Below are 11,136 nucleotides of genomic sequence, written 5' to 3'. Positions count from 1 at the left end.
TTATCAAAATATAAATTCAATAATCTAATATTTCTTATACCAACAGTCTGCCATTCAAATCCATCTCACTTTGTCTACCGGCCAGAGACGGCCATCTCTGGAGAAAGCCCACATCAATATGTTCGTTAACGGATGACATGATCATTATGCCATGAAACAAGGTGCCCTCTTTCCTCAGCTGTTGGTATCAAATAATCCATTTGGTACTGCTGTAGGCCACACTACCATTCTCCGAAAGGCTTGAACACTCCATGGCAATTAAAAAATATATATTTTAACGCTAATCTCTTCCATAATTAATTAAGCGTCCATGGAAATTTCCAACAATGCCGCACTATAACACCTCATGAAATGCTCGCTTATTTAAAGGGTGGTATATTTGTTATAATATGGCATAAATCAATTATCATCGACGGACGTTCAGAGAAAAATTTCTAACACCCCTAATTATTATTTGAGATGAGTATAATCATTTTGTTTTATAATTTATTCCGATAGCAAAATTGCAGTGGACGGGAACGTTCTCCTTCAATCAATTCAAAGAGGTAGGGATACTCAACTTAAAAAAAAGTTTTCATGGAACAATCCTGCACCTCCTTTTCTTCTCCTCCGTTGCTCCCTCGACAGCATCTTCATTCTTCCATATCAAATCTTTTCCTCTATCTCCGTCTGAAAGAAGAAGACAAGTAGAGATCTAGATCTGTTTCCACCAAATTAAACACTCCCATCAAGACAGCCCATGCATCGTCTTCGACCGGCTCGGGTGGGAGCAGATAGAAAGAATCCACTCATTTAAGAGTTAATCGAACTCTTAAACCCCCTTTTGTCAGCTGAAAGAAGAAGAAATGAGCCACTGATATAGCGCCCAACCTACCGGCTCGAATCCGATTCCCCATCCGATCCCTTATCGACGCCACGTCACCACTCACACCCTCACGGTTCATCCTACGGCGCACAGTATGCGAGGCAGCAAACATGCAAATGACGTATCATGAGTTGGTAATACGGTGGGTCCCATGTGAATATGAATTTCTATTGGGATAGAATTGTGTAAACGAGACGAGTCGGTAAATCCGGTTCGGAAATCCTTTTAATTCGCTTTGTATATAAGTCAAGGAATGCTTGCTACCGATCCGCCAAAACTTTCGCTCGGTTACTCAGAGAAGATCGATGGCGTCTTCCGTCTCGGCGTGGGCGAAACCAGGCGCGTGGGCCTTGGACGCCGAGCACGAGGCTTCCATGGGCAAGGAGGATGACGGCGATGCGTCGCTGGCGCAGCAACCGCAGCAGGAGTTCCCCTCCCTCGCTGCCGCCGCTTCCTCTAAGACATCCAAGAAGAAGAAAAAGGCGCAGCCCATCTCCTTTGCGGAGTTTACTACCGGGAAACCCGTCGCTCACGGCACTGGCGGTCGATTCGCATCCTCCTCTTCATCCAAAGGCCTCACGGCCGACGAGCTCATCCTCCTCCCTACCGGCCCGCGCGAGCGCTCTGCCGAGGAGCTCGAGCGCTCATCCTCCAGGGGTTTCGGATACACATCGTACGGCGCCGGCGGTTCCCGTGGCCGAGCTGCGTCGGGTGAGGATTCCGACCCCAGCCGTTGGGGTTCGTCTAGGGGGTCCGATGATGCGAGGAGAGGAGGTTTCGGCGGATCTGGAGGTGGATCTGAGAGGGAACTTGGCCCATCCCGTGCCGACGAGATCGACGACTGGGGAGCGGCGAAGAAATCCCTAGTGCCCGAGAGGAGGGAGAGGGGTGGAACAGGGGGTTTCTTTGACTCGCAGTCGAAGGCGGACGAATCCGATAGCTGGATCTCGAGCAAAAGCGTTGCACCTCCGGTGGACGCCCGGAGGATAAGTAACAGCGGATTTGATGCGCCCAGGGAGAGGAGAGGGGGGTTCGACATGTTCAGCAAGGAGGGATCTTTCGGAGCTGGAGCCGATTCCGAAACATGGGGTAGGAAGAAGGATTTCGTTACTGATCCAGATACAGAGAGGAGGGAAACAGAACGAAATAGTGGGGAGAGGCGTAGGCTTGTGCTGCAGCCTCGTTCTTCCCCAGCGCCCGATGGAAACAGCGAACAAGAAATTCAAGGGGAGCAGCATAAGCAGCTAATAGAGAAGAGAAGCAAAGGTTCCAACCCCTTTGGAGAAGCTCGCCCACGAGAAGAAGTATTAGCAGGGAAGGAGCAGGACAACGAACAAGAAATTCAAGGGGAGCAGCATAAGCAGCCAATAGAGAAGAGAGGCAAAGGATCAAACCCCTTTGGAGATGCTCGCCCACGAGAAGAAGTATTAGCAAGGAAGGGGCAGGATTGGAAAAAGATTGACGAACAACTGGAGACCATCAAGATTCGGGATGTTCTCTCTGAAAGTTCTTCATTTGGCAGAAAGGGACTTGAAGCAACAAATGAGACTCAACGACCACCGGAGAGCCGTGCAGATAATGCCTGGAGGAAGGCGGATGCTACTGTTTCTTCTCCTGCAAGGTCTAGTCTTTTACCATTATTTGCCATGCTGTTTTGATATGATGCCATTTCCATTATAATGATTTCTCTTTTCTGCTAACTTTGATTTAATTAGCATGTGAGGAGATGTGCCTTTGCAATTATAGTAGATCCTAGTATCTTGTTCTAGCAAACTGCCATGCTGCCACAACATACACTTTTGCTTTATAAAGCACGTGCAATGGCTATTGAGATATCTTAGGTGTCTACACAGAACCCAGAAAAGAGAATAAAACTCAATCCAAACACTTGAGATCACAGAAATATTTATATTTGCTTAGGATTATGTTTTGATCTTTCTTCTTGTTGTTATATGCTTATTAAGCTATACCATATAGCATCTTTTGGGAAAAAGTCATACATTCTTGGACGTCCTTTCCTGTATTGATACTCTAGTTATTCAGGAGCAGAAGATTTTGAGAAATAGTTTAGTTTATATTTTAATTCATAATTGAAGACCTAATGCTGATAAAGATACATTTGTCCATTTTATATTTTGAAAAACGCAAAACTTGCCAGACTTTTCATAAAGAGATCATGAATTCATGGAAGTTATTCTAATTGAGCATTCCTACACTGCCCTTGTGTGTTTGGCTTGCTTGATATTACTATTTTCAAAAGTTCTAGTGGTATTGTTAAGGAGATTTGAATTCTAAGAAGGGAAGTTGAAGACTGACAAATAGCTTAGGTTGGAAGAATCTAGTTCTCCATATATTCTTATGTTATTGTATAGACTGAATTAGGGCTAATCATTAGTTCTGTTCTATATCAAATCTTCATTGTATCGGCAATCTCCAAGACCTAAGATATTAGGAAACTACCCCATTTATGTATTTCTTCCCTAAGATATGTTTCGAAATAAAAACTTTGGAGCTACTTCAGAGGTGCACCTAAATCTAGTAACTTTTAGGTCTATAAGATATGGCCTGTTGCATCAATGTATATGATATAGTTGGACTAACAGTATGATGGTTTTATCACCCAATATATCAACGTATTGGGGTACATGGTGACATCTCGAGATATAGCCCTATGTCATTATGTTGAGCTACATATAGAATCTGAGATTATGCCAACGAGCTTTGTATTCTTTATTCGAAGACACTTGTATAAGGCCCATCAGGTAAGCTGTTGCACATGGTTGAAATACTGTAAAAATTATTTGACATCAATGCCTTTCAATGCATGATGATCAACACAGACAATCTAGCAACTAATCGGAATGTTCTTTTGCCAATATCCCTAAGTTTGAATGTGATCCACAGAACACTGGTGGTAGGATCAACTTGAGTAGGAGCCCTCACGAGACCAATCAGTGGGATTCTTCACTTATCTGTAGACCATACTGTGAGATTTTGCTAGTTATTGTGTCATTGTAAGATATTTAATAAAATTTTCAGCATTTATTATTATTACGGCTTTGTATATTTTTTAGTGGTGCTATTTTGTAGTTGTAATTCAGTGGTGGATATTATCATGAGTATGAAGCTTATCCCTGGTATAGGAATAGTGCCCTTGAGTGAATGTAATTTCCTAAGAATACGTGCTCTACTTTCCAAATGCGGTTGTGATTTCAAGATTTACTCATTCTGAATATTTTTGGTGTAGTAAATATTCCAACAGCACAACCTCTGTCGTGGACCATGGTGGATTTAGCTGGCTGGTCAGCCACTTCTTCAGCATTACGGATTCAATTTTCAGCCTTTTATTATACTTTTTATGTTTGACCTTAAGATTCGTAGTACTTGTGTTGGGCATCACACCTAGGATAGATAGCAATGCTAATGTGCAGTGTCGTTGCAGCATCAACTTAAAAAATGATTCCCTTTTTAAAGTGTCTGTATATCTTGTTCAATCTCATACTTCTCTTGTGATTGCCCTTTGCAGAGAAAACAAAGTGGATGATCCTAACAATTGAAAATATAGACCAGGACCATACCAGTGCAGAATCATCTGAGGGTTTATCTTCGTTGGTCTTTGAAAAATACCCGTGGTGGTAAAGTTTCACCAGGAAAAGATGAAAGTTTGCTAGATTTTATGGAAACGGAGTAAGTATTGACATCATACCTCGAAAGTTCATACCTTCCTCAGCTTCTCCACATTTGGAAGAATTTTGTTTTCTATGAATTACTATTAACATTTGTAATAAGGATGATGTGGTTTCATTCCAAGGATTTAGTATAATTGAAATGTACGAACAAATTATTGATTGATCTATAGATTATGTTGGCTTTTTCACTAACCTTCACAAGTCTTTTTTATCAACTTTATTTTTTTAGTTGAAGCATTCTCTAAGTTATGAGATATTTTTTCCAGTCACATTTCATCTTTGTTTTTTTTTTAAAAAATGGTGATATCAAAAAGGATAATGATAAAGAGAATAAACAAGAATAGTAATTACAATGTAAAATATTTAGAGACGTATTTTTTCCTTATTATATGTATTTTATTTGTTTACATATCTTTGACATGTGAAATAAATGCGACTGGAAATTTTATCATAAATGAGATTTGATTAAGTAGCAGCATCAAGTTCCCTATTGCCAACGTCTGGGAGGCTTGGATGAAGCCACTGTTGATCGGCTTGTGCTTTTCCGTGCACCTTTATTATTGGAAGAGAAGTTGATGAGCAAATGTATTCTCAGCGAGACAACTAGATCACAGGTATGAAAAAAGTGATACTAAAGTTTTTTAGGAGTGAAATCTACATACTTGGAGGCTTAATTAAGTCTCCTCTTGATCTTGTTGGGAGTATTGGGACTTGTCCAGTCTTATATGAAGGTGGTTTAGATACTCTTGATGTTTTTCTAGACCTGCATTTAAGAAAGGCTGTAGTTAATATATTGAAGTGAAGTTATAAGAAACTATACCCTGTTTCAGCAAAGAGATTGGTTGTAGTAAACAATGCAACTTCATTAAATGAATGAAAATATGTCTATCGGTGTTTGTTTGAATTGAGCATATGTTGAAAAAAAATCTCATATAAAGTTCGAGAAAAAAAGGAACATAAAATTCTAGAGATCTTACACTTTCTCATCTTTCATGTCTTCTGGTGACTTGACTTGCCCATGGAGATTAAGGTCAGTAAGACTTGTTATTGAAGCATCTGTTTCTGTTGCCATGGAAATAATGCCATCTGATATTTCACTTAATCTTTCCTCTGAATCTGCATCACCGAGACTGACAAGCTCCGGATCAACAGTAAGCTCAATAGCTTGAAGCTTTAGGTGCCTTCTACCGTCAGTCGACCACTGAGAACCGGATTCAGAATGCTCGCCACTTTGGTCGGAGTAGTTTTCTTGATCCAATGCGACCTTTTTATTAGCCTGTACCCTCTCCTCGTAAAAATTCCTCTTGTGTTCAATTGTATAAGAGGCTGAGTGACTCAATGAGTTGCCATTATACCCAGAACTAGTGTCTCTTAACTGTTGTAATTGTTCAATTTCCTCATCTTTATTAGTTATTACATCTTTAAGTGTTGCTATCTGCAAGGCCAAAGCAACGATAAATGAAGCATACAGATTATTACACGAGCACGAAACTAGATTCGTATAATTCTTTCTCAGTTCTACTTGGAAAATCAAAGAACTAGATGAGACTCCACTAAACATTAATAACCTTTAAGCCTTAAAGGCACACTCTTTCGAGCATACCTTTTAATTTACTTATCAATGGCTTCATTTTCCTCAAAAATTTCAGATAGAGATCATAGAAGATAAAATCAGATCAATGCAAACTAGAAAATCATAAATTCTAGAACAAATCACCTGTTCCATCAAATCTCTAATATCTTTTCCTTCCTTTTGACTCTTTGCAGCACCCAACTCCACTCCAGACACCCTCTCAGCAAATTTTAAGGTACTCAATGTCTCAGAATAAGATCCTATCTCTGGGTTTATCTGTACAAACATAAGTGTCTTAGCATGTCCACCTGCATAAAAAAAATAAATAAAGCTTTTACTCAACTTAGATAGAAAATGTGTAGAATCTACATTATAAGATAATGCAGCAAGTACCGAGAGAACTTTGTAAAATTTGGGTTAGTTTGCTGTTTCTGTAAGGTACATGAGAATTTTTCTGTGATAGAGAAAATATGACATCTCCGAGAGCCGACAAAGATCGGTTGATATGTTGAGCTTCCTTCAATCTATCACCTATGGCCTCTGAACGTTCAACCCTCTCACTTCCAGCAAGATCTACTAGATGCAGAGAGCCTCTTAACGTAGCTCCAGTTTTTAAATCCACACCTCGTACATGAACTGTCATGATACTGCGAAAGAAATGGTATTTGACTACATCAGTAATCTAAGAAATGTGCATTTACATGTTGATGTGAGGAAAGGAATACCTGTGTGATCTGCTGCTTCTTTCATTAAGAGCTGTTGCACCCACTGCCCTGTTGCTGTTTCCCATTTGCATCTGTTTCAGGACATCGTTCGTAGACGCAACAGGGTGCATACTTGCATCAGGGACAGCAAGTCCATTCGGTTGCGAAGCATTCAGAATTCCAAGTGTACGCAAGTTAAAGAAGCAGTAATTTCATTAGTTGTTACCCGTGGTAGGATAATGAAGTTTAACAAAGGAATGAAAGGATTTATAGTATGATATTTAACCTTTGTAGACATTAACTAGGATAAAAATCATTAAGAAGTTTAGCACTTGTTAATTGGAGTAATGAGATCACATGGGAAGAAAGGATATTTCTTTTGTGAACCATCATTTGCAAGCAGATCTCTGACTTGCTCATTGTAGATTTCAATCATCTGAACACCCACCTCATACATATAGGTGTCTCTCCTGTTTCGGGATATTTGAAATAGGTCATTTAGAGCTCGACAATTGACGCCCCATTCTTCGTCACTTGCTCCATTTGGTCCACTCTACACAGTATAGTAAAAGGATGAAATCATTAAGTATGATAGAAATGTAACTGAGATAAAGTGAAAGATGAAAGAACATTAAGGAATGTTCACCATGGTATAAGTTTTTCCTGATCCGGTTTGACCATATGCTAGAATGCATACATTGTAACCATCAAGAACTGAGCGAATTAATGGTTGAGTGTCAAGGAACACCTCCTCTATTAGAACATAAAAAAGTTTTTCTTAGTATCAATAAAATATGCTTCAGAAAAAGATTGTACGATCGATAAAAGTTTTAAGTATCCATTTTCAGACCTTGAGTAGAAGCTGGACCAAAGACCTTATTGAATTTGAACATTCGTTGTCCATCTTTTCTTTGCTTGGAGGGATTTGCAATAAGAAGCTCACCATTCTCGCCAATGTACTCTATTGTAGTATGCTTCTTGTCTTCACCAGAAAGAAATGGTCTTATACGGCAATAGACTCTAATGTTCCCTAAACAAGATATAAAACAATAATAGCAGAGTTATAAAATGGCATGAAAAAACATTATGTGAGATTATATTTCAAAACAAATGACACCTTTTAGCTCTTGAACTTCATTAAACAATTTTCTGTTTTCAGCAAGGATGCTATGGTAGTTGTCTGCAGCATCAGTCAGTACTTTCAGTCTCTTCCCTGCAGAAAAAAAAAGAGAGTAAATCAAATACATGTGTTCCAGTTGTTTGAAATTTTTGTCAAAATGGAGTATCTCAGAGCACTTGGTACCAAAGGCAATTGATTCTTCACACCATTTCTTTTGTGAAACTGCAAGTTCATGCTTAATTGAGTCATAGGATGACCTCAACTCCTAATGGAACACAAAAAAAAATCAGTCTTAAGAATCAAAAGGAGAAGTATAGAAGTACAAGCGAGGAATATAATACCTTCACTGATTGCTGTTGCAGATTTATGAATTTCTGAAAAACATGTTCCTTGTGATTCCAATTTTGGGTCTTGGATTCTGAAATTGCCTCTAGCTCTTTCATTCTGCTTCTTGATTCTTCCAAATAGGATTCAACTTCTTTTAATTTTTGTTCGAACTCCTCCTGATTCTCCTTTGATTTTGTTTCCATATGCCGATATTGCTCTTTGTATGCCCTTTTTATAGTCTCTAACTCCTTAGCAAGTTCTGAAGTATTTTTGTCATTTTTCTCCTTCTCCTTCAGCAACCTACCTATATTTTCTTCATCATGTGTGTTTTTCTCTTCAATTTTATGCTTTTCTGTCTGAACATGCCACTACAGTTACAAAATGTTCCACTAGATTCTCAAATATGTTGTTTCAAATGACACGAAGATACTTGCAAATCTAAATAAAGTAAAAAACATAATTTCAACTGTCCATTATTTCTTTCCGGTGTCTGGTTCATTTCAAAGTACTTTCTTCATCTAATTTTTCGTTTACTTTCAGCAGATAAGGAAACTGTTGAATTAAGTGCACATAAATTATACAAGAAAGGAAGAGTAGATAATCACAAAAAAGAGTCCTATTTATTAAGTGCTACAAAGTTTAGACAGGAATCAGACCTTCAGAAGTTGGAGTTGTTCCATAACTATCTGAAACAGAAATGAGACTAATTTTACTCCAACATCTGAGAAACAACAATGAACCTTGGAATTCATTGAACATAATTGTTGCAGTTAATTGATGTCACCTGTGTTTCTTCATTTGTACCCATTGCTAATGCTTCAAGCACTCTAATTCTTGATTGATACTTCTCCTCCCTGGTTTTGATAAGATTATTTTGCTGCAGAAAAGATGAACTGTTCTTGGCGACATTTCGAAAGAAGCACAAACATATATTTGAAAAAATATATATATAATTCTTACATTGTGTATGTGTTCGGCTTGGGTTGCAATACGACGTTCAATCTCTTGCGCTACTCTTTTCAACAAGGATGATACACGCTAGCAAGCACAACAAAGAATTATGTACTAGGAGTAGAGCTAAAGAGTAGGTTCTTGAGAACCAAGAGTTCCTCTGGTGTACATACTTGAGGTATATCTCCGTTCTTCCTCTCAATACTTTCATCAAGAATCCCATTCATGATGCTTAAAAGAGATTGAGTCGGGGCATTCTATCGACAAAATATTCATCAAAGGTTAAAAATAATTTTGAAAGAAGAAATACCAAAATGATGCAATTTTACATCTAAGCTATTTGATTTCATCATATCAGAGATCTTTGATGCCTGAATATCATAATAATGTCCTTGTTTTAGTTGGAAAACATCATGGAACTTGTGACCACCATAAGGAGATTGTGGGGTTGATGGCTCTGCACTCACAGAAGAAGCTAAGCAACAATGTAATTGAGCTCAAAATGTTCAGCAAAGAACTTTTGTCCAAAATAACATACCCGAAATGTGAGTGTTCTGAGAGTAATGTGGCGATCTTAGCTCATGGAAGCTATGCCTTCTTTGTTCTCCAATGGAAGCAGGGCTGTGACCATTGCCATCCCCAACCACAACACTGAGTGGGGCAAACCTTGTGCTTTGAAGCACTTTGGGCTTCGCTCTCCCCTCTCCTCCACTTCTAACAAGCGAGTTTCCGTCCTGGCAGACGTCCGAGAGGAGGTGATCCTTGAGAGACCAAAGGCAGTACACCACTGCAGACACTGCCCCCTGCATCCAAGTTGATCAATCCAATACTTCAACTACATGGTATATACTAATTCTTCGAAAGTTATTATTGAATTACCTGTTCTAAATCGAATACGTTGAATCCTGGCAGTCCCATGTTCTCGACAACCGATACAAACTTGGTTATGTTTTCCGAACTGTTCTCGGGGGTAGAATCATAGTTATCGTTCCTCATCTGCAACGACGGTGCTTGGAAAGTTGAGATTGGGAAATGAGTATAATGAGTTGCCGCGGAAGTTTGATGAACAAACCTCATTGGAGTAGCCGGGGCTCAACCTCCTCAGGATGCCGCAAAGAAGAGATCCGTTGAGCAACCGCGCCCGGAGTTCCTCCTCCGACGCGTCGACCGGCATACGGAGGCCAGGAAACAGGCTGTTGAGCCACTCGATGACGTCGGACCGCCTCTTCGCTGAGCGAACCATCAGAATTAATTAGTCCAGAGGAGCAGAGAAAAGATGAAAAGCAGGTGAGGTACAGAGCACGCACCCATCTCGGCGTCGATGTAGAGGCCGGCCATGCCCCGGTGGCTCACGGGGGTGTCGCCGTTGGACATCTCGAGCAACGCGCCGAGCTTCATCGGAGCAGAGGAGGCGAGGGAGTCCCGAGCCACTGATGGAGTTCTTGAAACCTTCCTAGCTTTTGGTTATGGCTTTGAGGTCGCCACGTTCATGAAACCGGCCATGACTCTCTGTTTTCTCCTGATTTCTTGACAGTTATTTGTGGGAATGGCAATGGCAGGTGGCCATGTTCGCGCCGCGGTGGAATAGATTTCACATGGAATTGGCGCGCACGTTGTGTAACTGCCGAGTATTTGAAAAAGGCTGCGTCGCGCTATGGCAGTGGCATCGAATCACTGGGAACTGCAATTTTCTACTGTCTCGTCTTTGTTTGAAGTTCTTAATCTTTGATTAATCATTTCAGCAATTAGCTATGAGATTAGATCTATGATTTCCTATTATTTTTAATGCATTTTCTCCAGTCCAATCATATCTCTCTCAGAGCAACTTGATTGCTTTGAGAAGGTAAAAACCAAGGGAGCATCTTCACCTTCGAGAACCAAGCATCAATTAGGGTTAATTGGATTAT

The 11,136-nt window shown here is 40.0% G+C and overlaps 2 protein-coding genes across 2 annotated transcripts; one reads left to right on the top strand and one right to left on the bottom strand.

Moving 5' to 3' along the window:
- The first annotated feature begins 1,129 nt into the window (after positions 1-1,129).
- On the top strand, positions 1,130-4,746 carry LOC121998002 (eukaryotic translation initiation factor 4B3-like). Its single transcript, XM_042552712.1, has 2 exons — positions 1,130-2,486; positions 4,392-4,746. The coding sequence occupies exons 1-2, from the start codon at positions 1,171-1,173 to the stop codon at positions 4,420-4,422; spliced, it is 1,347 nt and encodes a 448-aa protein (XP_042408646.1). The 5' UTR covers positions 1,130-1,170; the 3' UTR covers positions 4,423-4,746.
- Positions 4,747-4,831: 85 nt separating this feature from the next.
- LOC121995311 (kinesin-like protein KIN-14C) lies at positions 4,832-10,472 on the bottom strand. Its single transcript, XM_042549084.1, has 18 exons — positions 10,302-10,472; positions 10,109-10,225; positions 9,768-10,032; positions 9,559-9,704; positions 9,403-9,486; positions 9,239-9,316; positions 9,063-9,155; positions 8,935-8,964; positions 8,293-8,634; positions 8,135-8,216; positions 7,949-8,044; positions 7,682-7,861; positions 7,478-7,584; positions 7,206-7,384; positions 6,853-7,017; positions 6,521-6,774; positions 6,272-6,435; positions 4,832-5,989 (listed from the first exon to the last, which is right to left on the bottom strand). The coding sequence occupies exons 1-18, from the start codon at positions 10,470-10,472 to the stop codon at positions 5,528-5,530; spliced, it is 3,015 nt and encodes a 1,004-aa protein (XP_042405018.1). The 3' UTR covers positions 4,832-5,527.
- Between the last annotated feature and the right edge of the window lie 664 nt (positions 10,473-11,136).

Source organism: Zingiber officinale, chromosome 6A (assembly GCF_018446385.1).
Source record: "Zingiber officinale cultivar Zhangliang chromosome 6A, Zo_v1.1, whole genome shotgun sequence".
NCBI lineage: Eukaryota > Viridiplantae > Streptophyta > Magnoliopsida > Zingiberales > Zingiberaceae > Zingiber > Zingiber officinale.
Note: the sequence above shows the minus strand (reverse complement) of the source record. Positions and strands in the feature narration are given on the sequence as shown.

What these genes read in the sequence shown, in the direction of transcription:
- LOC121998002 (XM_042552712.1), top strand. Translation starts at nt 1,171, where the DNA reads ATGGCGTCTTCCGTCTCGGCGTGGGCGAAACCAGGCGCGTGGGCCTTG. An exon ending in ACTGTTTCTTCTCCTGCAAG is followed by an intron (nt 2,487 to 4,391) that starts GTCTAGTCTTTT and finishes TGCCCTTTGCAG; the next exon opens with AGAAAACAAAGTGGATGATC.
- LOC121995311 (XM_042549084.1), bottom strand. Translation starts at nt 10,472, where the DNA reads ATGGTTCGCTCAGCGAAGAGGCGGTCCGACGTCATCGAGTGGCTCAAC. An exon ending in AGAACGGAGATATACCTCAA is followed by an intron (nt 9,317 to 9,402) that starts GTATGTACACCA and finishes TGTGCTTGCTAG; the next exon opens with CGTGTATCATCCTTGTTGAA. An exon ending in GTACAAATGAAGAAACACAG is followed by an intron (nt 8,965 to 9,062) that starts GTGACATCAATT and finishes TTTCTGTTTCAG; the next exon opens with ATAGTTATGGAACAACTCCA.